The sequence below is a fragment of the Chroicocephalus ridibundus genome, chromosome 2 (genome assembly GCF_963924245.1).
Source record: "Chroicocephalus ridibundus chromosome 2, bChrRid1.1, whole genome shotgun sequence".
Classification (NCBI taxonomy): Eukaryota; Metazoa; Chordata; class Aves; order Charadriiformes; family Laridae; genus Chroicocephalus; species Chroicocephalus ridibundus.
In genome coordinates this window covers 10,233,274-10,260,889 of record NC_086285.1, presented here as the reverse complement: position 1 = coordinate 10,260,889, position 27,616 = coordinate 10,233,274, and the positions used below count along the sequence as shown (strand labels likewise).

At 38.0% G+C, this 27,616-nt stretch overlaps 1 protein-coding gene across 5 annotated transcripts in view; it reads left to right on the top strand.

Annotated features, from left to right (window-relative positions):
• The window catches only part of LMBR1 (limb development membrane protein 1), a 77,476-nt gene that overhangs the window by 10,065 nt on the left and 39,795 nt on the right, over positions 1-27,616 (top strand). For 2 of the 5 annotated variants that reach the window (XM_063324414.1, XM_063324412.1), the window contains exons 2-5: positions 6,825-6,897; positions 9,352-9,391; positions 11,808-11,947; positions 18,373-18,476. In XM_063324414.1, coding sequence (XP_063180484.1) covers positions 6,825-6,897; positions 9,352-9,391; positions 11,808-11,947; positions 18,373-18,476 — 357 coding nt within the window. Of the gene's footprint in view, positions 1-6,824; positions 6,898-9,351; positions 9,392-11,807; positions 11,948-18,372; positions 18,477-27,616 lie in introns of those variants that run through there. The other 3 variants (XM_063324413.1, XM_063324415.1, XM_063324416.1) reach the window with 3 other exon arrangements.

The window sequence follows — 27,616 nt, the reverse complement described above, 5'->3', positions numbered from 1 at the left end:
CCAAGGTCAGCTGATTTCATTATTTGCCCCATTGGAAGGTTGGAACCGGAAAACCGTAGAGGGGTTGCACGTGCAGGGAGGAGTGGACAGGACAGGTGACCCAGAACTGACCAACAGGGTATTCCATCCCATCTGCCCCATGCTCAGTATAAAAGCTGAGGGATCAAAGGGTCAGCCTCTTTCTTCAATGGCTGATGTCTGAGGAGGACCCTGTCTGTCTGCCTGCCTTTGATCCTGATCTGTGTGTTCCTGACTCCAGCTCTGGAATCCAGTTCCCATCCATCGCTGAGTCCAGTCTGGGACTTCCCCAGTGCCTGCCAGTGATGTCACCCTGGGAGCTTGATACAGTTTTGTATATATTGTATTTATTTCATTATTTCCTTTTTATTTTATTATTAATATTTCGTTAAAGTAGTTTGGTTTCTTCTAAACTTGTAAATCTCTTTATCTCTCCTCCTTCTCTCCTTGGAGGGAGAGGTGGGGGGAGAGCATCTGTTGTCTCGTAATTGGCCAATTCGTCCCAAACCACAACATAAGGTCTGTGACTTCTTTCTGCAAAGGAGTTCTGTGGTGGTTCCTTACTGCTAGGAGGTGTCGTTCTGTAAGACGTCCAGCTTTTTCATAGTGGGAGGACATCCCTGATGTAGTCCTACAGGGGACTGTGTTTACTTTTAAACACATCCATAATACTCACAAACACACTCATAAATAACCTGGAGTATGGTATGAATTATGAGGTGACAAAATTTCTAATGGTGCTACTTTATTCAGGATTGTAGAAAAGAAGGCTGACTGGACCCCAGCCTCCTGCTCAGAGCAGTGTCATATATGAGATCAGACTAGATTACTTGGGGCTTGAAAACCTCCAGGGATGGAGATTGTACAGCCTTGCTGGGCAACTGGTTCCACTGCCTGGCCCTCCTCATGGAGTGGATTTCTCCTTACCTCCAGTCTCATCCTCCCAACATGCACCACAGTCAAGAGCCCTGCTCTGCCTTCTTAATGACCTCCTCCTCATAGGTACTGGCAAGCTGCTATCAGGTTCTTTTGAAACCTTGTTGTCCTCAGGCTGAACAGGCTGAGGTCCTTCAGCCTGTCTGCACCAAGCAAGTGTTCCAGCCTCCCGACCATCTTGGTGATCCTCCTTGCTGCAATTACCAATGTCTTTCCTATATTGAAGCATCAAAATTGGGCGCAGCAACTACATGTGACCTGATGAATGCTGACTGGAGAGAGATAATTACTTCCCATGATTATGTGCTTCTGGTAACATAGCCCAAGTTGCTCTTGGGAGTGCTTGCTGCCACACCGATTTACAGGTATTGAACAATTACTGGTCCACGCAGCTGTATGCTTTCTTCCTAGTATAAACTACAGCTATATGTCCTGCACAGCAGTTGGGAAGAATATCACGCTATATAAGTAAAAGCTGTTGATCTTTCTGTACACAAAAATGCAGCTTTCAATGCACGCACATGAATTACAATTGTGAGGAATGGTCGTATCCTGTGCATCAGGGGAAAAAAAAATACCTTGTGCATTTTGAGCATATTCCTTCTTAGCATGAAAGTGTAGCCCTAGCACTTGCAAGAGATGTTTTACCAATCCGAGGCATGAATTTCAGTGCTAAAGTGTTAAAGATCATCCACACAGACAAGTTAATGTCAGCTGATCTTTAGAAACCATCAGTAGGATAAGTAAAATGGAATGTGACTTACTTCAGACCTTTATCGCATGTTTTTAATGCTAGACTCTTCAGTGCCAGCCCCTTAGATGCACATAGTTATGAACTGAAATGCATGGTGGTTTATCTCTAGCTCTGTTCTGACAGGAGCTGAGAGCTGTCTGGTACAGATCCAAAAGTATGACTTGGATCATAGTTGGATGACTTTGGATGACAGATCCAAAAGTATGACTTTATGGAAGAGCTGGATACAAGATACCTAAGAATGTAGTGCAGTGCATCTCCAGAAGTAGCCTCTCTTGGCACGTCTAGTGCGTAATCTAAGCAGAATCATAAAGCACTTCCTTTTCCAAATGAAGATTAGCAACTCCAGGGGAAGACAGGTTTCTTTTGCATGTCCTACCAGAGGTTGTAATTAGTCCATGGAAAGAAATGTAAGTGAACTATATGCTCGAGGTTTGAAGACTTCTTAATGTGCCACCTGTTAAAAGGGAGCCCCTAGATGTAGTATAGAATCTATGCATTTTGCTTTCAGTTACTGAGTGGTGTGGGGAACACAAAAAAGACATTAATAATAAAGAATTGCTTTGCTTGACTGTTTCGCTATAGCCATATAAAATCCTCAAACTCCTTTTAATTTCCTTTATGTTTTGATGCAGCTGGTCAAATGGGGACTGAGTGTATTTCCCCTATAATGTGGCAATGTACCGTAGCTGGTCTTCAAGTAGCTTCCCAGGAGCAGTCTAACTGTGACAACAGATCCACAACTGCTTTGCCCCTCTGTAAAGTTGGAATGAATTTAAGGAAATAAATTTCAAGATTAGAAGTTACTATTTGTTTGTTTGGTTTTTGTGTGGGGTTTTTTTTGTTTTTAAGTTGACACTATTGGGAATGTCAGAAATCCTTATTCATTGTAGTTGTGTACATTCTCTGCATGGTGTCTTCACTGTCTCCTCAAGTCAAACCTGGAAGAGCTTCATTTGAGCTCCAGTGAAAAGCCCCTTGCAGAGGACATGGCGTTATGAGGAATGTAGCATGTCCTACGTTTCCTGCATTTGCATCATCCGTAGCTTTTGTCAGCTCTTACCGTAGAGATGGGGGATGGCATAAACCACTGCTTTTTGATTGAAAACATGGCTTCAACAATGTATTCCAATATTGGCTCCAATACTGTTGCATAATAGTTTTCTGAAGAAAAGATTGAATTTAATGAACGTAGTCTTCTCTTTCACTGAAGATATCAATGTAGCTTTGTGTATGTTGATCTCTTTTGATTAGTGCCCTATTTCAGTATGACTACCTATGCCTTTTAAAAAGTGATTAGAAATTAAATTTGGCAGATAATTTAGGGTACTATGAATGTACGTATATGTGAATTTGCCCTCTTCTAAGGTTTTTAAGAAAGTCAAATTAGGAGTTGTTAAGAACTGTATTTTCTGAAGACACATGACTATAGATAGTTTCTTTTGCATGTGCCAAGGGCTGTATCCAGGAAATGCATTGAAAGGTATTTCTTAAACTCAAGTCACTGCGCCGTAGTAGAAGAGCTGTAAAGTGAATAAGAAACTGGCTGTAGTGTACGTGACAATAGTGTTGTATTTGGGGAAAAAAGATACTATACAGTTTCCTTAGGTATCAGTCTTAAGAGCAATCTTGCTCAACTTAGATGAAAATGAAGTAAAGCATTCTGTTGTTAGCACAAAACCAGCTCTCTAGGAGGTGTAGTCAGTACAAAGGAGGGTTGGAACATGGTGCAGAAAGGACTTGATTACCCCCAAATAATAGATATAGTATGAAATTAAGGTGTGGTTTTTAAAAGAAAAAAAGATGTGTTGATGAACTTGAACCCTAAAAATGGGTTTCTGCTGTAACTTGAGAGCTGCTCTGCTGGAAGCAATCGGGAAGGACAGCATGAATGGATTCAGTGATGGGAGGATAATGCAAAGTTCCTAGCATGATTCTTAAGTAAATATGCTGAAGTATTTTCAGGACAGAAAGGAAGGCTTAGTGTTGTTATATGTGGCCACAAGATCTTACCTGGAGTACTGCGTACAAGTCCAGTCATTCTTAACTGAGAAACGTGAACTGAAGCTAGAACAAGTAGAAACAAGAGCTGTATTTTTTTTTTTTCCAGTACAAAAGATCCTGAAACAAAGAGCAGCATGAGGAATAAGAATCCAGGGTTGCAGTGTGACAGGACAGTGGAATCTATTCTTTAGCTGTCATGGACAACGCATTCCTTTTCCCCAGCTTAACTGAGTTCCACTCTAAAAATAGTTAGGATACTGGCTTTTGCTACTCCCTTCAGAAAGCTGTTCAGAACACATGGTTAGAAACACTTCAGGATCACAGGTTTCACTAAGTAGTAATTGAGACTGAATCAATGTGTCTGAGTTTGCTTATTGACTTGTTTTGGTCAGTATGAAGGACTTCTAATTTACGGATTCTCTTTTGTTAAGCTCCTAAAGCTTTCACTGATTAGAATTTACTTCTTTTCTTGCTGATCACTTTAAAATTATGTGAATTTTCAATAATAAACAACTTTAGTGTATTTACAAAACTGTTCTTGGTTCGGACAGAAGTAGAGGGATAATTACACCAAGATATATAGTTACACCTTATTGCTGAGTTGCAAAGTAGCTGTCATCTAAAACTAGAAATAAAACATTTGACAGTTCGTGTTACTGGACAGCTTTCATCTGCCCTCAAAATACCTCAGTTATCTCAGTGGTACCTTATAAGTAGAGACCCACATTTTCATTGTAACCTTGCTATCACAGATAGAATAAAGGTCATCTATTTTATTTGAAGATGCAAACAAGATTGTGGTAATTTTTATTCTTGTCTTAAACTCATTTTTGGTTTAATTTTATTTAAACACGTCTTTATTTTACACAGGGGCAGTGTTATTTGGGTCTGACAGATTTTTAAAGAATTTTACTGACCCTGTATACGTGATACCTAATTTTCAAAAGTGGATGCCTAAAATTAGATGTCTCTGTCTGTAGCCTTGGTCTAGTTTTCAGAGGAACTGGAAACTTAGAGCAGGACTCTTTCAGCTCTGGCATTGCGTTTTCCGATACTGACAGGACAAGCTGTGTCAGAGTACTCTGAAGACCCGAGGCTATTCTCAGGTTCCTTTGTTCCTGATTCAAAAATACACCAGCATATTTTTTTATTGAATCGTAATAAAATTCTTTATTAATAGAATTAGTTATTTGAAGAATTAAATTCTTTATCAAGACCCTTTCCTCTTTGAAGTGTCCTCTGGAAAGTTGGAGTGGTGAACTCTATTCAGATTAAATATTTGAGTTCAGAGATCTAGTTATGCAATCTAATTTTCAGCATCTATATTTCAGATATCGCCAGTGTGTTGCCTGCGCAGAGAATGAGCTCAGCAGCCACTTTCAGACCTGTGGCACCATAATACTTCTGGGGGACATCTGTAGGGCAGTTGCAGGCACCCAAATACCAAGCTCAGATGCTTGGCTATGCTTTGTTTTTTTTATCTAAAATGTCTGACTACAGAGAGAGAAATAACTCTCCCAGTTTATTTTTATTAGTATTTCTTAAAGTCTGTCTTTCCTGATTGATACATTCGTTCACCTTCTAATTCTGCTGATTTGTATGTAATATGGTTATTTAGATGTAAATTTTTAAGGACTATCATCACTACCTTCGCTTTCACTTTTTACTTTCACTCAGGGTAGCTTTTTTGCTCCTGACTTTTTTTTTAAGACACTGAGTTCTTAAAAGCAACAAATCTTTAAATGATTGATTAAATAAATACTTCAGCTATTGCCCGGTGAAGTAGTTTTGCAATTCCAGATCATAAAGGAGACTAAAGCTTGGATTGAAATAGAACACATTTAGCAAAAGCACACAACATTTAGCAAGAACACAGAAGCAAAAACCCTGTACAGATAATAGGGCAAACTGACTTTAATAGTGAAAACTGCTACAACAGTTTTGCCTCATTCAGTTGGCGAACTGCTGTGTGTTAAGACTTACGAGGTGGCTACTGGTGTTGTGCACAAGCAAAAGAGTCTTAACAGTTTGGGCTAGCTCAGGTACCTTCTCAGCCTGTGGGTGCAGGTAATCCAGTTCCCGCTGGCTACCAGAAAGCAGAGTATGCTGCCGTTAGTAGCACTGTTCACTGTGACTGCTCGGGTACTAGTGAAGGCAAAGAGCCGCAGCGTCACGGGATGGCATACTTCGTTCTTGTTCATTTCTGACTGACTCATGTTTTTAATAGGTATTAACAAACAAGATTAAGGAAGCAGCGTTGAGCCACTTATGCCTCATTCAGAGGCAAATGTTTTGTTTTTTCTTTTTGTTTCCCACAAAGGCTTGGAGGGTTAAAACTGTCTTGCTGTTTGATTCTTTTCCTTCAAGATTGCCAACATATTTGTAGGTGTTTTGGTTGTCTTACCTTATTGTATTGAAGTTCTAGTGCCAAATTTTAGAAACAACTTGATGCAAGTCACGCTGGGCTCAAGGTGCATCTGACCTAAATAAGCTACCTGCCTTATGAGGAGGGAAACTGTGCCCTTGGCCTCCGAGTGTAAAGGAAACGTGTTTGACTAGTTCATGCTTGGACATCCACTGTAGGCAGATGAGTCCCTCTTGTGCATACTGTCTCCTGGAATTTGTTTGATTCCAGACATGATGGAAACAGTAAACATAACTGCTTTCCTTACACGTATGTTGCTAGTGTACTCCAAAATCGATCTTCAAGAGCCCATTGTATAAAATACGATTACCCTTAGGTTACGAGTGAAGGGGATACAAAGTGTGGTAACTTTTACAACTCAAGTGCATTCAAACTTCAAAAAACAACCCAGGCAACCCTGCCCCTCCCTCCCCCAAACAAAAAATTGCACTGTAAATAATTCTTAAAATTTCTTAATTTTAGAGTAAAACTTGCTGGCCATATAATTGATCTAATACCTGTTACTCTAAACTGTTCTTATTGGTTTGACTTTCTATTAATAAGATATGAAACATAACTGTTGACACTTACATGGAGTTTTGTTTATCTGAATTCAGTTTTAAATTGTCGATACTGGATTTTCTGTTTATTTTATTATAATCCAGGCATTTCTTCACAACATAATAAATGCAATTTATTTTTTTCCAGATCTGTTTTCTCCTATTTGCTGTTCTCTACATAGTTTCCTACTTCATAATCACAAGATACAAAAGGAAAGCAGGTAAGCACAGACTTTTTTTAAACATATTCAAAAATAATTTTGTTTTTCAAGTGAATAGGTGATTTTTTTTTTTCCTTTCTGCCTCCACAAGGAAAGCGGAAGGACTAGATATCTGACCAACTGTGTTTCTCAGGCTGCTGGTCTATGGCAGCCTGGGCCGATCTGATTGTGTATGCTGCCGTCTTGCCCTTCTTCTGCTCCCTTTGTCCCCAAGCCATGAGTTTCCATCACTTCCCTTGTGCCCATCTGGCACTTCTCAGACCCTTCAGGGTGCCTTCTAATATTACTGACCAAGCGAGGGAGAGCACTGGAGCATCTTGGAAAAGGATCAGTGAGTGCTGTAGCTGGAACTCTGTGATTGAGAGAGACTGGGTGGCTGTTATGGAGGTGGTCTGGATGGCCACAGTCAGGTCTTCTGTTGTGGCTCTGTGGCAGCCTAAATTTTATCTGTTTTGAGAGGGAAGAAAGGGGAGAATTGCAAGTAGATGCTTCTGCCTCACTTGCCTTTAGATCTTGTTGTTCTCCTTTTATGTCAGTTTTTCCAGAGTAAGTATCTTCAGGCTGTGTTCTAGCATCAAAACCAAGTTCAGAGCTTTAGCTGGTAAAGTGAAAAGGTTTCCAGTAACACAGAAGGGAAGTAGCGGATTTCTTAACTATACCTGAGCAAAGCAGGATTTTTTTATTTCAGTGTTCTTAGCCTCTTCCTTATGACTTCACCACTGAAGTCTTATTCCTTGAGATAATTCTGTATTTTTTTCCTTTAGAAACATTGTCTTTCTGAAACTAGTCTATAGGAATCCCTGTCATTTTCTTCTAAAGACAAATAGCATAAAAATCTGTATAAAATGGCAGAATCTTTGACTCTTGACAGCCTATCTGGGACCTTGGTGCTTAGTAATACTCAGTTGGTCACGCTGGAGAAGCATTCTTATGCATGATGATCTTGGCACTTTGAACTTCAATGGAAACTGTTTATTGAACTGTAGTGGCCTGTGTTATGATAGAGCTGCTTTCATAGATGGATTCATGTTTAGGAAAGTAAACTCTTCAGGAAATTTAATATGTTTTAAAAAAAAAAGTGCACCCCTTTAAACATAGGAAATAGTTAAACAAGTAAGATGAATACTGATACGTATTTTGGATACTACAAAGCTGTTACCATTTGGAGACAGGGAAGAACAGGGAAGGGGGAAATGATTTGGCAAACAGTACTGGATGTAAAGAGACTTTTATTACCTTTTTGGCAGCTGATCTCATCAGCTAGTGAGAAGAACTGCTCTGCAGCTGTCCTGACTTCATGAAAGCTCTGTGAGCATTTAGTGAGGCAAACTTTGTAGCCTGCTCTAGGATCTTCCTGATGAGACATGTTTGAGGAGTTAATACGTCTGGAATTCTTTCAGGACAAATTGTTTGCTGTTTCTACAATAAACTTTTTAGCCAGAATGATTCATAAGGGACCTTGACTTAGTCTCTCAAAACACCATGAGATTCCCATCAAAAAAACCCAGAAACTATAACCCAATCTACTTTTCACAGAAGAATTTCGAAATAGCATGCTGTTAGTGGCTACATGTTTATTTCCAGTGTGTGCCAAGACTCTTAAGAACTTGGAACACCTGGCTGTATTTATTCTAGGTTTTTAAAATACATTTGAGTTACCTCTCATGGAAAACCTGGGAGACGCAAAAGAAGAAAGCTGACTCTAAAATCATTTCACATGTAGAAATGCATACATTTGTGTAGAGATGTGTGTAGAGAAGGCTATAAAGAATAAATTAAGGATATATTAGTGATTGACCTCTGAATTAAATGTTGATAATATTTCAAAAAGTTGGAGTATTAATTCAGGAATAAATGAACAAAAATAATCTAAACTGTGAGATACCAGAAGGGAAGCCATGGTATCTTTAATCTAAAACAAGAACAACTCTCCTTTCCCCCTCTCCCAAATCCCCAGGAGTCAGGAGGAGGGATGAGTAAGGGGAAGCAACTGAGTGGTCATCGCTACTCTTCTGTGTACACTTTCTTATTTTAAAAATACATTAATACCGAAAGTGAAACATCTATTTAGGGATTTATAGCAGTAGTTAATATGGGCTTGTTGCCCTCCGTGGTTTCAGAGATGCCCAAAGAGAAAGTTCCTTGCAGCAGCCATGGTAGTAGTAGTCTGAAAGCTTGTTTGACGTAGGGCCCCCTGGAAGATGTTTCCAAGAAGTTTTGATCTGGATATTTAAATAAAGGGAAGTAACTTCATAGTTAAAGTCAGGCAAAAAAAAAAAAAGAAAAAAAAATATTCACTTTTGGTAGGAATGTTTTTAAAATATAGGTGCTAATAAATTGTTTTAGTAATTCTAAATTTTAATTGTAAATTAAAATCATTCCTATGTATATATGTTTTAGCCTGAGGAAAGATGACTAAGTATTGAATATAACCTGCTGTAATTTAATTTTCAGATGAGCAAGAGGATGAAGATGCCATCGTTAATAGAATATCGTATGTATAGCTCTTCTTTGCAGAATGCTTTTTCCTGAATATATTGCCGTATGCTTCCAAATAAATAACAGTCCACTTTAAATGTGACAGTAAATAGATTGCTAGAGGTCAGAGGAAAAAGATTTGATCAAGTGGCACCTTGTATTATGGAAGGCATGACAAGAAGCAAGGCAGTTTGGTCCAGGGCTCTTTTTCACCTGTGGTTTTCCTGGTAGGCATGAAGTTGGCCAGAATATTGCATGAGGACCTGGTGCAAGAGGTGGAGTTCAGTGCAAGACCTGCACCTAAATGTAGGTCTCTAAAATATAGGTGTTTATCGGGGAGGTAGGCGTTTAGGTTCCCACCGCAGTTGATGGAAGCTCTGTGAAGGGTGGCAATGGATCCTGGAAAGAAAGTTAGCTCACCCTGAAGTAGACAACTGTATTTGATCATCTTAAAGCTTAAAAAAAGAATAACAAATGGAAGACAAGCACTTGCCAGACCTGCTGGTCTGCCAGCATCTCTGTCCTCTTCCTGTTCCTTTGTAAAGCTAGATATTAATCTCCCCTGTTTAAATGTGTCTCAAGATTTACAGAACATCTGTGAGCTGTTGCTGCCCTCTCAGTGGTTTGCTAAACTATGTGCACTTGCTACTTGCTTATTACAATGTTCTTAGTTCTCCCGTGGTGGTACTGTCATCCTCTTGGAAGGAGAGCTCATTGAATATTTTATTGATTTGTCTTGTACCCTGGGAAAGTGCCGAGTACATTGCAAGCTGTTCACTTTGAGTCGTGCATTTGTGGCAGGCTTGAAAGATGTACAAAGATGATGTAAATCTTAGGCACGCTTCTCCCAGTATTGTCTGACACCAATACTTTTTATGAATTTGGAATACTTACTTGCCACAAGGTCTGCTTCAGATCTAGAGAAAAATTATGTACTTTTAAATGTTATGAAGCTCTTCCCTCTCCGGTAGAGAAGCACCTCTCCTGTGCTTTTAAGACTACAGTGAAGGCTTTTCTAGATTGAATGATTTTCATAGCAGCTGTGGTCTTAGCCTGGTTCTGAATTTTTCAATATTCAAAGAATAAAATTTGTGTTGTTAACTGTTATCCCCCCTCCATCTATTTTCTAGGTTAGCTTTAAAATACAACAAATATCAATTGTAAATACTGTGTTCTTCATGCGAAAAGAGTGTAAGACAAGATTAGCACTTCCATCAGACTAATAACCTTTTGTTAAGTGTTGTTATAAATACAAAATGCTGCTTGTTCTTTCAGCCTAAGCTTTCTTATTTCTTAAGTGTGCATGCTACTTTCCAAAAAGCAGTAACTGTCAAACATATGCAGATTGATATTTCTTTGCATAGCATAATCGTCAGGAGTTTAGAGGCTGGTGGGGGGAGAAAAGAAAACCAAACTGCTGTAGGACCTTGAAAGGCTGTAGTTTGTTAGGTTTCACAATTCTGGCTTAGAATACTCAAACATCCTTAAATAAAAGGAAAAAAAATACCTCACCAACCACCAATAAAAACATAATAATATTTTTAAATTAAACTAGTCAACCAGACTTTCTTCTGTACGGTAAGTATTGTGAGAATGAAAAATGGATTTGTAGACTGCTAAGGAAAAGAAGATCTCTGTAAGCGACTTACTGACATTCCTGTTGTAGGGATGATCTATTTAAGCTTATCTTTTTTTGTCATGCAATTTTTTTGAGAATTACTTCTGATTTTATTCTAGCATTGGATTAGTTCTGTAGGAATGTTTTTGTTTGAAGAACAAATGTTTTTTTGAAGAACACAGTGCTTTTTTAATGCCACAAGATGGCATTTGGTATATTGTATTTGGGATCTAAAAAGAATAAGCTTAAATATTTTAAATAATTCTGACAGTTTCTCGGTATTGACTTTACAGCTATCAGAAAACACCAAGCTATTAGATGATACTCTAATAACTACTTTGAAATAAAAGCAATTTTTTTCAGTTCGGTGTTAAAATATTTGCTTATGGATAATTGTACTCAGTTTTTAGATATTAACAAGCTGCTCTGCTATTAAAAATTGTAGTAAGAATATAAAAATGGATTTTTTTCGTTATGAGTATTTATGTGGAAAATGAAAACTAAAATAGGAGGCTTATGAAAAGATAGTCCATGAACTCCAATAATTTAACCTGCGTATGTCATTGGAATTGAATACATGCAAGTCCCAAGAGAATAATTGTGGTAGTTGGTAAAAGCTAATTATTTTTACTGGATTCTGTAAACTACCTGGTATTTGAAATTTGCCTTGTGGAAGTTACAGTTTCTCCTGCCCTTTTACAATATAAGGATGTGTTGCCTTCAGTTGCTGATTAATAGGTAGGCTAACTACTTTTCTTTTTCCCCTGTTCAGAGCATGTTGGTGGTAACAGTGGTACATTTCTTTAAATTTCAGGCTGTTCTTGAGCACCTTCACTCTAGCAGTTTCAGCTGGTGCAGTCCTGCTTCTACCTTTCTCAATAATCAGCAATGAGATCCTGCTTTCTTTTCCACAAAACTACTATATTCAGTGGTTAAATGGCTCACTAATTCATGGTTAGTACTCAGCATAATGTAATTAAAATGGATGTCTTCATTATACGTGCACAGATATGTTCTTATTTTCAAACTAATAACTCCATTTTCATTTAAGAATCTAATTGAATTGTTAATATGTTATTGGCTGGTTAGTTGTGCTGCTGCGTGATATATTGCAAAAGTCTGTCTTAACTGTTCTGTTGTTTGTTTGGTTTTTTTAAGAATTATGCTGACTTGATGGAATTAAACCAAATTCACTGCTTTGAATATTAATGTAGAATAAGAGCTACTAGAAGCTAACTTGAAAACACGCTGTCAAACTTCTTCCTTGTGTGCTCATGCAAGATTCATAAGCCTCTGTCTTTATGATGATACATATAAATTTATTCTCAAAATAAAAAAAACTGTTTTAAGAAACTTGCTAGCTATGAGCAGTTGGGATTAGATACAGTTACCTTCAGCTGTTAGTGATTTATTTTTAAACAAGGGAAATTACAGAATGTAAGTGTATTTGGTATAGTAAAGAGACACAATAAAAATAAGCTATTTCAAGGAAAGCGCGATGCAAGAAAAAAATATTACTTGTACAAGGTGCCTTGGCATCTGGCAGAGTGAGTTTTGCATGCTTTCCAATGTTGGTTAACGTGCTTATGGCTATGACATGCATAACGGATACTAATATTTGAAAATAATTTGGACACTTCCACGTATCTAGGGGAAATAACTGGTGGAAACAGGACATTCTTTAATAGATTTGGCTGAAGAGAGGACATAGTACCTTCACTATGTAAAACAATTTATTTAATTTGGAACAAATAATTTACAAGTTAACTGTGGTGTCCTTTTTCTGTTCTTGTGAAGAGATAGTAATTAGGCTTTGGAGGATTTTTCTGTAAAATGTATGCTTTCTGCTAAATGTCTGATAATACAGATAGCAAATTAATGAATTTGCAGGTCCCTAATGTGCAAGGGTGGGTTTTTTGTTTTGTGGGTGGTTTAGTTTTGGTTTTTTTTTAGGTTTTTTTTGAGATTAAAGTTGTTTACAATAAATTAAATGTGGATAAGTGAAGACAGGAAATAAAGCATATTGTCTGTCATCTTTCTGAAATTAGTTGAGTATTTTTTGTTATCTGGACAGTAAAAGAATTTTTTATTTTTTTTAAACCAATGAATAAGGAGCTGACTGTAGGTATGGTGGTCAACGGTGACCCTAGCTCTGGTGAGTTTAAGACCTGAGAAAAGCGAGGACGGAAAATAGTAGAATAAAGACATTAGATTTTGAGAGAGTAGACTTTGTCCTCTTTCGGAGATGTGTATGTGAGACCTTACTGAAGAGTGCCCTGAAGGCAAAGGAAGCCAGGAGAGATGCTTACTTTCAAGGATAACCTTCAAGTACCATAATGTGCACTTTGGTGTGCAAGGAAATGAGCAGGTGTAATAGGAGGCCACTTGGCTTAATGGGGAACTCCTGAGCTCAAAACCAAAAAGAAAGTGTACAGAAGGTAGAAGTAGGTATGGACTGCCCGCGAGGGGTATAGAAATATCACCTTTGTTAATAAATGGTGTGAAATTAGGAAAGCCAGGGCACAGCTGGGTTTGCAAGTGATGAGGGGTTTGTCTAGAGCCAGTTTCTTCCCTGGAGCATGCAGTGTGGGGCAAGAAGCAATGTTTGCAGGACATAAAGCAACAGTTCTTCACACTGGAGATGGTTGAACACTGGAAAAGGTTGTCCAGAGAGACTGGGAGATCTAAATCCTTAGAAGTTTTCCAAAACTCAGCTGGGTAAAGCCCCGAGCAACCTGATTGTACCTGCACCTGAGCTGTTTTAAGCAACAGATCAGACTACATGACTTCAGAAGTTCTTTCTAGTTGAGTTGTTCTATGATCTGTTTTGTCACACATCATGGGGGGGGGATTGCTAATTTTGTATGTCTCCTAGTTGGAAGAAAAAATCCTGGCTAATTCTCATTTTTTCACACAGATTTAGCTGCTCAGACATATTTATATTCTTTACTCCCAGACACGGAAAAAAAATACTTAATGGAAAATAATTTCTTCTGTGTCTGAACTGACTTTAGAAAAGCTACAATAAAATATTCCAGAGTGAAAATTATATAATAACCAATTCAGAAATTTTCACTGACGGAGTTGCTACAGTACTTGAGCGAAAATGGGTTAGTTAGAAATCTGCTGGAAAAAGTAGCTGTCACATAGGAACATCTTTGAATTTTCCAGTGACCATCTTTTGATTTTAATGTGATAATCTCTTGAAAGTACTACTTTATACATGCATGGTATAATTTATATTTCATAAGTCCAATGGTAACGGCTAGCAAGGAAGCAAATTCAGCATCTTGGTGTTTCCAAGTTTGACTGTGTATTGCAAAGCTTACGCTAGGGTTAGATGTGACTGAACTAAACCAAGATTTACCACAGTTGATGTGAAGACTTCAGAAACATCAGTAGATTTGTTTGGATCTGACCATCGGCTTCTCTTACTGCAACTTGACAGAAATGGGTGTACTGGTATTTCCGAGCATTACCTTGGGGAAGGGCTCCCTCTTGTGGTGTTCACTAGGTTTGCACGGTAGCATCGCATTGCTTTGTAAAAACCTATTCCGGGTAGTGGCAATACCTTCTTGAAGTTAGTTATGAAATGCCTGTGCAAGTTTGGAGAACTGATAGTGCTGTCAGAAGCACTCAAATTCAGAAAATGTTCATATCTCCATAGTACTCCGTCTAGCGTAGCCTTCACGTACGGTTTGCTTACCGCTTTGCGAATGTTATCAAGTGGGAAAATTTGTATTGCTTTTAAAAAACGCTTTGGTTTTGCTAGATTTATCAATTACAGATATAGTCTGAGGTACTTGAATGTAGCATTAAGGGTTTTTATGCTGTAGATTGTTGCATTAGTTGTGGCACATAGAAAAATAGAAAATATATGCCTTTAACTTACGGAACCAGGCAGAAAGCCCATGCCTGGCTCCAGTATAAACATTCGGACCTAATGCGTGTTGAACTAAGGCCAGCAATACTTCTGACAGCTCTGTGTTCACTTTTGCTGTTGTTGGGCGCAACCACCAGGTGGGGGTAAAACGTAATGAAACAGCCATGAATAAGATGAAAAATTGCTGGGAGGGTATGATCTGTTTGCCAAAGTCTGAGAGATTTTTAATTTTTGTGTTTTATTAACTTATTTTATGGGGGATATTCTGAGGTCTCTAAAGAGCACAAAAAAAAATTAATAAATTCCTATATGCTCCTTAAAGCTTCTATATTGTGTTGATATCTGCAAGTCTCTCCCCATGCAATTTTATGATGCAGTCAGTGTAGTAGGAAATAGTTATTTTTCTGGGTCTGTTTTAATTTGATTTCGGAACTATCAAGTTAGGATAAGAAATACTGTAGGGGCAGAAGAGGGCCCTGTATGTTCCTTCCGTTGAGGAAAGTGTGTACGTGTGTCAGCAGCAGTACGGCACTGTCCTTGCCTCTCATAACTTTACATGCATGCTGTAGCTCTGTAGTTTAGTATTCTGGTTCCTATCAGCTGCTCATGTTCAATTTCTGGATTTTCACTTTTTAAAAATCATCCTGGATGTGTACTACTCTTTCCTCCCTTAAAAACTTCTGTATATACTCTGTAGCTCCTAAGCACTGTTTTACGTTGTAGACATGTAATAGGACTGCTGAAATCAGGACAACCAGCTATTCAGTTTTGCATTAGGTAACTCAATGCATTATCTGTCTTCAGTTAGAGAAAACGGCTGAAATAAAAACCCTCACCCCATCTAATAGCGTTTCTACTAACACTGGCATCTTAATTTTCTGGAGGAAAAAAAAAACAGACAAAAAAGAAAATAGGCAGAGTGCTTGAGTTAATGTATCCCTGGTAAGGGCCGTTAATGAGATTCTTGCTGATGTTGCTATGTGTGAATGTTTCTTGAATGGTAACAGGAGCTTCCTGGCTAAGCAAATTCAAAAGGAAAAATCCCCCTCTTTGTTAACTGGAGTTTAGCCACCTTTAGGCAGTCTGTTTTCTTTAGCAATTGAGTATTATATTTCACGCATCTCTTGTAGTTTTCTTATTTTGTTTTCTGTTGCTTATTTGGCTAAGTTTGGTTCCTGGTGTCCTGGTGCTGTCAATTGCTGAAAAAGTACATTTCTTGGCCCCCCGCCTCCCCCCTCGTTTTTATTTTTCCTTGAAATTTAAATTATTTGCAACTAAATACAGGAATATCTCTCAATAATGAATTCCCCAGACATGCAGTAAATGTATCTTTCATTCTCTATTCTTTCTAAAATGGGCAATTTCAAAGAAAATGAACAAGCCTGTACATGAGAATAAAAAAAATAATAAACAAAGCTGTTAGTTCAGATTTTCTTATCGTGGGGGGTGTTCTTTTTTGGATTTCAGGTGATGTAATATAGTCCTGCAGAATTGTGAAAATGTGTGTGTTTTGGGGAAGGTGGGGGGACTAAGCCTGTTTTTCTCAACTACAAAATAAAAGCTGTGTTTTTAGGATGCAGACCATGTGACACTAGTTAAACCTGTTAGATACTAAATTGCAGGTAAGCTTCTGCTTTTATAAAGAAGAAACACTGCATCCTGCATAACTTCTGATAGGATGACGATGAGCTCATGTTGAGGCACCAGAAACGCTGTTCAGAAAGTGTTCAGCTTAGAAAATCTTAATGGAGCAGATACCCCTAATGGGTATCACATGATCAGTTATCACTTCAGGTTGTTTTCTAAACCTTTTCCCTTCCTGCAGATGTCACATGTGTCTTACAGATGTCCCAGTTTTAGTCAGTTGTTGATTTTTCACCTAGATCACGGGACGGTTGAGGTTGGAAGGGACCTCTGGAAATCGTCTGGTCTGACCCCCTTGCTCAAAGCAGGGTCCATTAGAGAAGACTGCTGAAGGCAGTGCCCATTTGGGTTTTGAATCTGTTGAAGGATAGAGATTACAAACCTCTATGGGCAACCTGCAGTGTTTGATTATGCTCACGATTGAAAAAGTTTGGGGTTTATTTTTGTTACCTCTTATGTTTCAGTAGATTTTCTGGTTTTTCAATTCATGGTCATTGCCTCTTCTCCGTTCACTGGAGCACCGTGAAGAGTCCGATTCTATTTTCCTTTCCCTCTCCCAGATCAGATATTTATGATACGTTGATAAGATCTCCCCAAGTCCTCTCTTCTCAAGGCTAAACAATTCTGGCTTTCATAGCCTCTCCTTGTATGACAGGTCTCCAATCCGTTAATCATCTTTGTGGTCCTTTGCTGGACTCACTCCAGTGTGGCCACGTCTGTCTTGTACAGAGGAGCCCACAACTGGATGCAGTGCTCCAGATGTGTGCCACCAGCGCTGAGCAGAGAGCAAGGACCACCTCCCACGACCTGCTGGCAACACTTCTAATGCAGCCCAGGATGCTGTTGGACACCTCTGCTGCAATGGCACGTTGCTGGCTCATGTTCAACTTAGTGTCTGTCAGAACCTCTAAGGCCTTTTCTACAGAGTTGCTTTTGGGACGATTGGTCCCCAGTGTGCTCTCTGACCATTTGTCCAGCCTGTCTGAGGTTTACCTGAGTGCCAGGCCACTGTTCCTCCCCATCTTGTATTTTCAGCAAACTTGCTGAAGATGTGCTCTCTCCCATCATCCAGGTCATTAATGAAATGTTAAACCAGTATCAATGCCATGGGTTATACCAGTGGGTGACTGGCTTCCAGCCTGACTTTGTACTGCTGGTCACAACCCTCTGAGCCCAGATGCTCAGCCGATTTTCTGTCTACCTCAGAGTCTACTTCCCTAGCCCATACTTCGTTAATTAGACGATGAGGAGATTTACAGGAGATGATGTTGAAAGCCTTACTAAAGTTGAGATAAACAACATCCACTGCTCTTCTCGTGCCCACCGAGCCAATCGCCTCATTGTGGAAGGCTGCTGTTGCTGTTACTGTGGTACCTTCTTCTGATTTGGAGGTGATAATGGCATTTGTGTATTGCTCATGTTAAAATCCATGATTTGTCAAAGTTTCTTTTGAGGAAAAAATATGGGAGAAAGTGAGTACACAGAACCAAATTTTGAGGTTTGCCAATAGTAGTAAAATGCATTTTGTCCTGGAAACTTTTAAAATGGTTATCTAACGAGCCTTCAGTAGGGTATTGTGGAAGTAGTCCATCTGAGTTTGCAGTCTGTCTCCCAAGATTTCAGACTTTTGCTGCTATTTAAGATGGTATCCAATTTTTGCTTGAAGATCACTAGGCAGGGAAATAGGTATTTTTCAGCAATGACCTGTAAATAACTATGTATCCATAAAAGCCTGGCTTCTATTAGCACTTGTATGTATACTACATTGTTATATGTAAGGGAGGAAGATGTAATATCTTTAACTTTTAAAGCTGGGAAACTTATAATGTAAACTTGTTCTTCTTTGTTGCAGGTTTATGGAATCTTGCTTCTCTTTTTTCAAACTTATGTTTGTTTGTGTTGATGCCCTTTGCCTTTTTCTTCCTGGAATCGGAAGGGTTTGCTGGCTTAAAAAAGGTAGGAAAATACTGTTAAATACAGAGTAATGACAGTATATATTCCATTTTCAGCCCTCTTTTCTGATGAAACTGAAACTACAAATTTGGGAGGGTTTGGTGCTGGGATGTGTGCGCTCATGTGAATGTGTATATACGCGTGTGCTCTTGCACAAGCAGGTAAAGCGACTATACAGCATGTGGCTGTGAGTAAGCTTGAGGGGAAGAAAAAAAGTCCTTGAAAAGCCATGTAACTGACATCAAGAAAATGACTGAACTCATGTCTGTCTGTCTTTTTTTTTTTTTTAATAATGTTTTAATCAAGATTTTATGTTTTGGAAAATGATTCTGTTGGGATGCTAAAAGGAGAGAAGGTTCTATAAATGCACTAGAAATAAAATAATAAGAGAAAGAAGTACAGGCTTTGTACTAATGGGAAAGGTGAGTAAATAACAGATGACCTAGAGAAAACACACTTGACTTGTGAGTTTGAAAGATTATAAACATCCCAAAAAAGGTTCAAGTGTGGTCAGTATTAATAGTAATATGTTAAGAAAACTCTCTTAAATGGGTAGAGGATAACTAAAATTACTCAACTTGATTGAATATATTCAAGTTGAGGGCTGAGTATTTCAGAGAAGTATGGAATTTGGCAAAGCAATTTCTGAACAATAAGATGATAATTACATTAATATGTGAACTAAAGAAATATAATGAAAAATTACTATAATGGGATGCACAGCAAAAGGAGTTTCAAATCATAAATATCAAATTAAGCTGGAACGACTGTCTGGGGACCAATTGTAGCATGTTTTCATTAATCTTTATAATTCAAATGATTACACTTTTGTTTTTAATGATACTACACTTGAGGGAATTCTGTGCCCTTTGGATGACAGTTATTGGAAAGCAAAGGATCTTGAAAAGTGGTCTGAAATCAGGAAAACGAAATGCATTAAAGATGGATGCAAAAGACTGTAAGTCGTTGGTGGATTGCACATACCGTAAATCAACGAGGGGATGATTGTGGTGGGAAGGAAAATATCATTCCCGATTGCATTGACAGGAATTGGCATGGAGGAGAGGAAGTTGCAGTTTTTCTTCTTGGTGGAGTTGGGATAAAATCAACTGAAGTACTGCATTCAGTTTGGGATTTCAGGGCTTCTCTCTAAGAGAGAAAACATAGGGTAGCAAAAAAACCCCAAAACCTTAGAAAGTACAGCCTGAAGAAAACTTTAATTTGGAGAGAATAATGTGACGAAGCAGAGACTTTATGCTGTAGCTGAAGCTACCAGGGGATTACACGGACTGAGCAATATAGCTGTGTCAAAAGGACCCTGCAGGACCCAACCAAGATGTTGTGTAAATACTTGTTTGGCGTAGTCTGTTCTGAGCTCCTTGATGCTACTGCTGTGTTCCTTGGTATTGACCGAACTGTGGATGTATCCAAGTTAACTTCAGTTACCAGTTTGAATGACTAAGCTAATGAGTTCAGCTTCAAAGGAGCTTGGTGGTGGACTACTATGTGTAACTGTGCCTATCCAACTTGGCTGGAAAACACTCTCCTCTCTTCGTCTTCCTTCACTTTGGGTATCTATAGGGCTAAGAAAATTCTTAGCATCTCATTTTGTCCTTCCAGTTTTCAGCTGGAGGCCTTTTGACTCGTAAGTGTCTAGCTGCAGCTAAGGTATATGTTTTTTTCTAAAACAGAAATGTTACTGATTTTTGTGGGTTTGTGTATCCTGCAGTCCAACCAAGACCAAGGGTTCTCTGCATTAGTGTACCATGTACGGTACTGCTGGTGTGTCCTCTTGACTTGTAGATTTCTGTTGGCTCCAACAGATGCATTGTGTATTCTAGCTGTGTTAAACTTGCACTTTGCATAAAACTTAAAACTTATGATACTGGCTATCAGTAAATCCCACTGAGGATAAATTGAATCACTGTTGCATGTTTCGACTTGGAAGTTACAAACTCCAGATGAGATGCATCTATCTGCAGGTGTCAGGAAGAAGGCAATTGTTGGTGCTTTAGAGTAGTTTTGCTTCTTCATGGGAGTAGGTGAAATCAGATTTTAGTATTAAAACCCACCTATTGTGTTGGGGGGAAACACGCAATTTTAGGATGTTTTGTTACTTTCACTTCTCCTGGATGTTTTTGGTACAGCGCAGAAGCCAAATGTGATTCCTGCTACAGGTACTCAAGGCCTTTGCCCAGTGTCTGTTCTACCTGGCTGCTCTGTTTAAAAGTATCCAAAATGGATGCAGACATATACTGAATTGTTTTGAGTGAGCCCTAAAACTATTGGTGAAGATGTAGGAATTGTAGTTCATTTTTATACAAACGTACCATGTCTTTAGTTCCTTTTCTTACAAAGTAAGTGGCACATGTCACTTCCGGACTAAGTTGATAGTTAAAATCAAGTGTTCTGTCCAAACTCTGATGCACATAAATGATTTTACTTGTAATAAGTAATATATATATTTTAAAGAGTTACATCATGTAATAGGGTGATTGGAGTCTGGGAAGATTTATGGTTAATTGAACGCAGGATTACGTGTAAGCTTTTCAGTTCTAGAGTCTGTGAAGGATACTTACCATCTCTTTTGCTTTCCTTAGATTTTGGCACACTGTTTATCTCTTTTCAGAGAAGATTTTGAGACCATGGTTACTTTGTAGAATTCTGGTACTCTTAACAAATTATTTTGGTTTGGTTGCACTTGTGTGAGTTTTGGTTTTTTTTAAATTTTCCTATTTTGTCATTCATCACATCAGACTAATGGGCCAGAGAGATAAAAAGTCATTCAAAAGCTATTACTGTTAACTGACAAAATCAGATTTTAGTGATCTCAATTTAAAATAACATTTCATACGTTTGGCAAAACTTGCAGCATTTAAGACAGGAGCAATCTACTGTAAATGTGAAGACATTCAATAAGGAGGTTTGGCACAGGATATGTAATCTTTCAGTTGTGATTTGGATGCAAGGAGTAGGGAAAGCAGTTGATTCTAGATACCCAGCTCAGCTCAAGATTTGGATAAATAGACTGTTCCAGTGGAAGCTTTTATGCAGGTCATCTTGAATTTGTTATAGAATTACCTTCCTTCCAATGAATAAATAGTTCACTTGAGATTGAGGTGTGCCTAGTCAAGATGTCTGTTCAAAGATGTTCATGTAAAAGTTACATGTTGGATTTTAATAGAAGTTCTGAAAAGGATTGATTAAGAGATTCATATCTGAAATTGAATGGATTTTTTAATTTTCAGTACATTTCTTTGTTCATCTTATAATGTGACAGTAATGTTAGTCATTATCATACATAGGCCTAACCCCCGAAGTTTTTAGCCATCTGTTTGAGTGTTTATCATAGATTGTGTTATAAAAGTTGATTTTTATGTATTCACTGTAATGTGAACTTTTTGCAAGCTATGATATTCCATATAGCTCATGGGTTACTATTACAAACTTGGTGTAACTTTGCTTTACGTGTTCTTGTAAGGAAGCATTGCCCCCTTAACTGTTTAAGTTTCATGAATCAGAATGGATTTGATTATCCATTTTCCAATTTACTATGGCTTCTTTTCTTGGTTGCTAGTATACTAAAAGGCACATGGCCCCTCTTATAGATTCTCTTCGATTCCCCAGGGCAACAGTTTAAAACAACCAAGGACTTGCATATTGTGCAGAGGAGAGAAATACGGAAATTAGACACTCACCATGGACGGATGCAGTGTTGTACTGAAAAATCAAACTGATTCTCTGCCTCGTTTTTAATTAAAACCACTATGTTAATTCAAAAAGGACGTTTTGGGCCTAAGGGGGTTGACTATGCCCTTTTAAAGAGCTTAAGTGCTCTTCCTTGCCATAGTTTATTTCCATTTAATGTCAGTTGCAGACTTCGGTTATCAGGAAAATAATTACAAAAACAATAGTGGAAGTGTATAATATATGTATGTACATGCTGTGTGTGTATTTATGCAGACGTGTATTTTCATGCACATGTGTGAATTAAGTATTTCAAGACTGTTGAAGCAGTTGGAGGTCATTGTCGTAGATTACACCTCACTGGTGCTAGTAACTGAGCTATTGGAATACCTGAAGTAACTTTAATCTCCTGCATCAATATTAAAAACTTTCATATCTTTCTGTATTCTTCTTGTCTTCCTGTGTAGAGTCTGTGCATGAAGTTTTATTTTTGTTTAGATACTTTTCCAGTTCTTTGTCACTGGCCTTCTCAAATTGTGTAGTACAGTTATGAAACAAAGGTGTCAACCATGTTTCTTAATGTCAGAATTAACCCCATTCTTTATCATTCTCTCCAAAGAAGGAAAATTGTGGTATTTGCAGTTGAGCATCTGTAGTTCACAGTGCTGATGTTTCCACGTGTGGTAACAGACTGCGCAGAAAAGTGCATGTGTGCTGCTGTGTGGAGGCAGGCATTTCTGAGGAGATAATTGCTGTATCTTTGACCTTTAAAATATGCTTTCTCTTGATGTAACTTCAACTGAAATTTGTATTTGTTTGAAGTTGACAAAGATAAAGACGTTTAGGAGTAATTTCCTTGTAAGAAAATACAAATAGTGCAATTTACTGCCGTGAGAAACTGGAATAACTAGGTATTGCATAATCACGAGTGTAGAGTTTTAAAAAGGCTTTATGAAGTATTTTACCTTAATACTGATCTTTGAACTTGAAGTCATGGCATAAAGTTTAACATGAGCGACAGCAACATCCTGACCAATTATCCAAATTATCCAGACATCCCAAAATGTTCAAGAACACAACACACAGAGTCTGTGGATTAAGAGGTTAACTCCTGGAACATCAAAAGAAGTGCATGATAATAAAAACAAATAGTACAAAAATTTGAGGTAACTTCCTTGCTTAATTAATTAGGTAGACCAGGTGGAAGCGAAGAGGCCAGAGCTGGTGCTCAGAATGTCTATAAAGCTGAGCAACATGACAGCACAATGGAGGAGGAACAAAGATTTTTTTAATATACTTCTATCCTGTGTCACAGTTTGAAATTGTCCTGGTTTATGTCCCTTTTGGCAAACTTACATAAAAGTGACCCTGTACTGTATTTTATGACCAGATGACTTTTTTCCCAGTGGCTAATTTGTATCAGACCCCCATCTTAAAGAGACACAGAAATGAGTAGGAAGTCCAAGCCGGTTTGTCTCAATGAGCTTTCATTGCATGCTTTCATTATTTTTGCTCGTTTTTGCCACTGATCATCCATAAATTGTTGGAAATGAGTGATTAAGGAAGTGCTGCTTAGTGTTAGTGGCACATGCACATTCTTGGTATGTTTTTTGTGGGTGAGAGGAAATCGCGTACTGCACAAACAAAAAGGAAAACTCCTGCTGGGAACCTTTCAAGGAAATTTAACTTGCATAATGTTTTGATCTTGGTGTTTATTACAGAAAATAAGAGTAATATTTCACCAGCTATTGTTATGTGTCAGCTAGTCTCTCCATCTGCTTGCCTTTCCTTGATATCTCTTCCCAAATTCTCATGGAGTTTATTTTAATAAAAACACCACTTAAAAAAGTACCAGTTTTTTCATACACTTAAGGCAGGTGAAGACGGGCCAGTGTTCAGAACAGTTTATTGCCTGGTGCTTGCTACTGTATAAAGATTTGGCTGTCAGGACTGCAAATTCCTGCCTGTGTTAGCAATTGCAGCTTAACCCGTGCAAGGAAAATGTGGTGTCTGGGTTCCCTTTCAAAGAGTGAAATACAGTGGTTTCTGCTGTTAAAGGCAGATTTCTTCCCTTGCCCTCTCTCTCTCATGGGAGCATGGCTTTAACAAATGTGTTTCACAAAGAAAATTACTTATTTGGGGAGGGAATGAAACACTGAAGCTCTGCGGAAAATACAGTTACTAACATTTTTTTGAAACTGCTTTTTTTTGCTGTAAAGATAAGCTTTAAGTTAACTTGCTGAACAGCCGCAGTGCGTACAGCTTCCGACTCCTCAATATTTGATGTGATTCACTCTGTATTTGTCAATAGTAATGGCTTCTCCTAGTCATGTTACTGTGTAATAAGACTGAACTAGGCTTAAGTTTCTAATGGGTTGTGTTGCAGTGCATTGTGTTTGCAAACTCTAGGTAACTAAACGTAGTAATAAGCATGAGTGAAAAATAAACCTGCTGCTTTTTCCTTCCTTGGTGGGTACAGAAATTCTAATTTCTGTATTTTTCCACGTAGAAAAGCTGTACTCCCCAGTTTTGCTGTGTATACCAGCAGAACTCTGGTACAACTGTAAGTGTAAAGCACTGTAAGATACATTTTTGGTATGTGATAAAGCCAGTCTAGTAAGTATGTTCAAAGTTAGTTTTGAAATATTTCCTTTTAGAAAATTTTCTGCTAGTCTCAAGCAGTATTCCATGGAAAGCAATTGTTCTTATAATACAGAATTATTGTGGCTTGGAAAGTGGCTTTGGGAATCCTTTCCAATATGAGATTATCTCTAATTAAAACCAGTCAGTTTTCTAAATTTGTCTTGATTTTTCTGGAAAAGTGATTTGGAGAGTACAAGGCACTTGAACCTTGTTTGGAAACAGCATTTGAGTTGGTGTTTTATGCTTGCATGTATGTCTGACTGCGATACCCACGGGCCACTGTGTGTAATGGCTCACCAAGTAGTCTCAAGGTACCCGGTTAACAGTGTATGTTTATTTGGCATTTAAGCTCATATTTATTTGTCTATAAAATCATTCAACATGAGCTGAGACTTTAGTGCTCTGATCTCCATGAAATGTTTACTAGTATGTAGCTGAATTATCGTGCACTGTATTACAACCCATTTATTCATTCCATTAGTAATACCAGAGACAAAAGTTATTTAATCAGTCACATCAAAGGCAGCTGTTTGGTTTTGTATTTTTGACATAAGCTAACATCTTAAGTTCAAATATGAAATACAGTTCTTTAAACTGGAGTGATTTAAAATGACACCATTTAAAATTTATTGGACTTTTTTTGTTGTTGTTCAGGAGCAGATACTGATTATTCTGGGATTTGGATTTGGCAAGTGGTTTGATCAGGGTTTTTTCTCCTCCCTATTAAAATAAAAGCATGCTTACCTGGTAGTTATACAAATCCATAACAATCTGTAAAATGTAAGGTGGATAGTTAAAGACTATATTTAGTGGTAGATCTTTCATTAAGAATGGTGCATATCTTGGCTCTTCGTATGCTTCCTGCTTCCGCTGACGTCCGTGTGTACGACCATTCGTACGTAGGTAAATGTAGAGTGTGTTTATAACTTGTAACGTAGAGGACAGACACATCTAATATTAAATTTGAGAAGAGCTTTATTTATAAAAAATGGCAGGAAGTGGAAGATGAGAAGGTTTAGCATACTTGTTAGCATGTCACATTGACAAGTGTCTACGCTAAACTCTGAAAACATGTTAAAATTATAGCTTTACACTACCAGGTCCTTTATTTGCAGTTCTGCAGAGGGAAAAAAAAAAAAAAAATCTTACCTTACAGGTATATTTCAGCAAAATAGTCTGAAAAGAGTTATGTGAGTGTATGGCCTGCTTTTGAGGACCTGTGATTGGAATATGTGGAATATGTAACTATACTGTAGATTAGCATGAGATGAAAATACCTTTATCTGTAAAAGTATTGCAGGGATGTCTGGTTTTCTGTCCTTTCACAATGACTCTAAGACAAAGTTAAGGTAAAGACTGTAAGAACTTGAAAATTACTACAGTTAGGTGAAAAAGAGGTCGGGAATGTTGGTTGTATTTGTTTTTGTATTACAAAGCCTAGTCTTCAGCATGCATAACTGTTTGTTTTTTCGTGTCTGTATTCAGACATTTAGGAACAAAGGCTGTGCAGGACAGGTAAGTAATGCGTGTGTATTCTTTGGGCCATGTCACGTTTTATTGAGAGCAAGATAAAAAAATCCAAGAATTGGTGGCTAGGAAAGAGAAACTTGTGACTGTTGAGGAATAATGGCTTAAAGTGAATTTGTTTTGTAGATATATAAAACATTTTATAAGGTTTTATAAGATGTCTTGCTTAAGTCAGTTGGGGACGTTATCTGTCCTTTTTATTTTACCATAAAGAGATCTGTGGTTTGTTGAATATATGTAACAGTTCTGTATCTGGGGACAGCTGAGGGGGAAATAAGTGGATGTTGGTTGTTGCACACATTGGATCAAGATGTGATGAGATGTGATCTGTGCTCCGTTTCATTGAAGTAGTTAAATGTCAGTTGGTTGCTTTCATAAATTAGAATGTACCTCTTTTAAAGAGGTCTCGGCGTAAGTTACAAAAACGTAGGCTAACAGCAGATAAGCTAATGCTAGAGTTTATTCGGCATAGCTTTTCTGCACTACCTGCCTCACTGCGACTTCATTAGCTGAGCAATGATTCAGCCTTTCTGCAGGAGTTTATGGGCTTGAGATTATAATTACTTTTTTGACTAACTCTTTAATGTAGATAGAAAAGCAAAATGTGTCAGGTTGGTCTCTCTTCTTGCAACATTTTTGTGTATTTGAGCTATGGAAATTAGTAGAGTAACAAGATGAAACAGGGATTGTTAGTAATATTGGGGTAAAAATACTGTGCAAATAAAATCCCAAACACCCGTAGTGTTATTTCAAAATATGGTTCTCTGACCGTTACTTTTCTAGCATACCATGAGAAACTGGATGAGATGACATGCACTATGAGTAGGTAGTCATCAGTAAAACTAACTAGTTTTAGAAGCTAGCACTGGAGCATTAGTTATTCCACCTCATCTGAGCCAGGAACGAAGTGCGTTGCTGAACTCTTGTGCTTTCCCCACTCCTACATCGTTCTGAACTTGTACATTTTTGCTGAATTTAGCATGCTTAGTTTTGTGGAATTTCCAGAGTTCTTTGCTAAAAACTTTTAACACGTAGCTGAAAGCCTGCAAATGGAATAAGGCGTGAATATTTTTCTCTGCTGCTCTCTTAGTGATTAAATCGAGTGTGTTTTGGGGTTGTTTTTTTTTATTGTTACAGTTTTTATTTGTTATTAGGATAACTTATGGAGTACTGCATGAGTAAAAATAGACATGCTAAGTATTTCTACTACTGGTAAAGCGTACAGATGGTACAGTTACCAATACTAAGCTTGAATCTTTTCATTTTGTGATTGATGTAAACTGAAG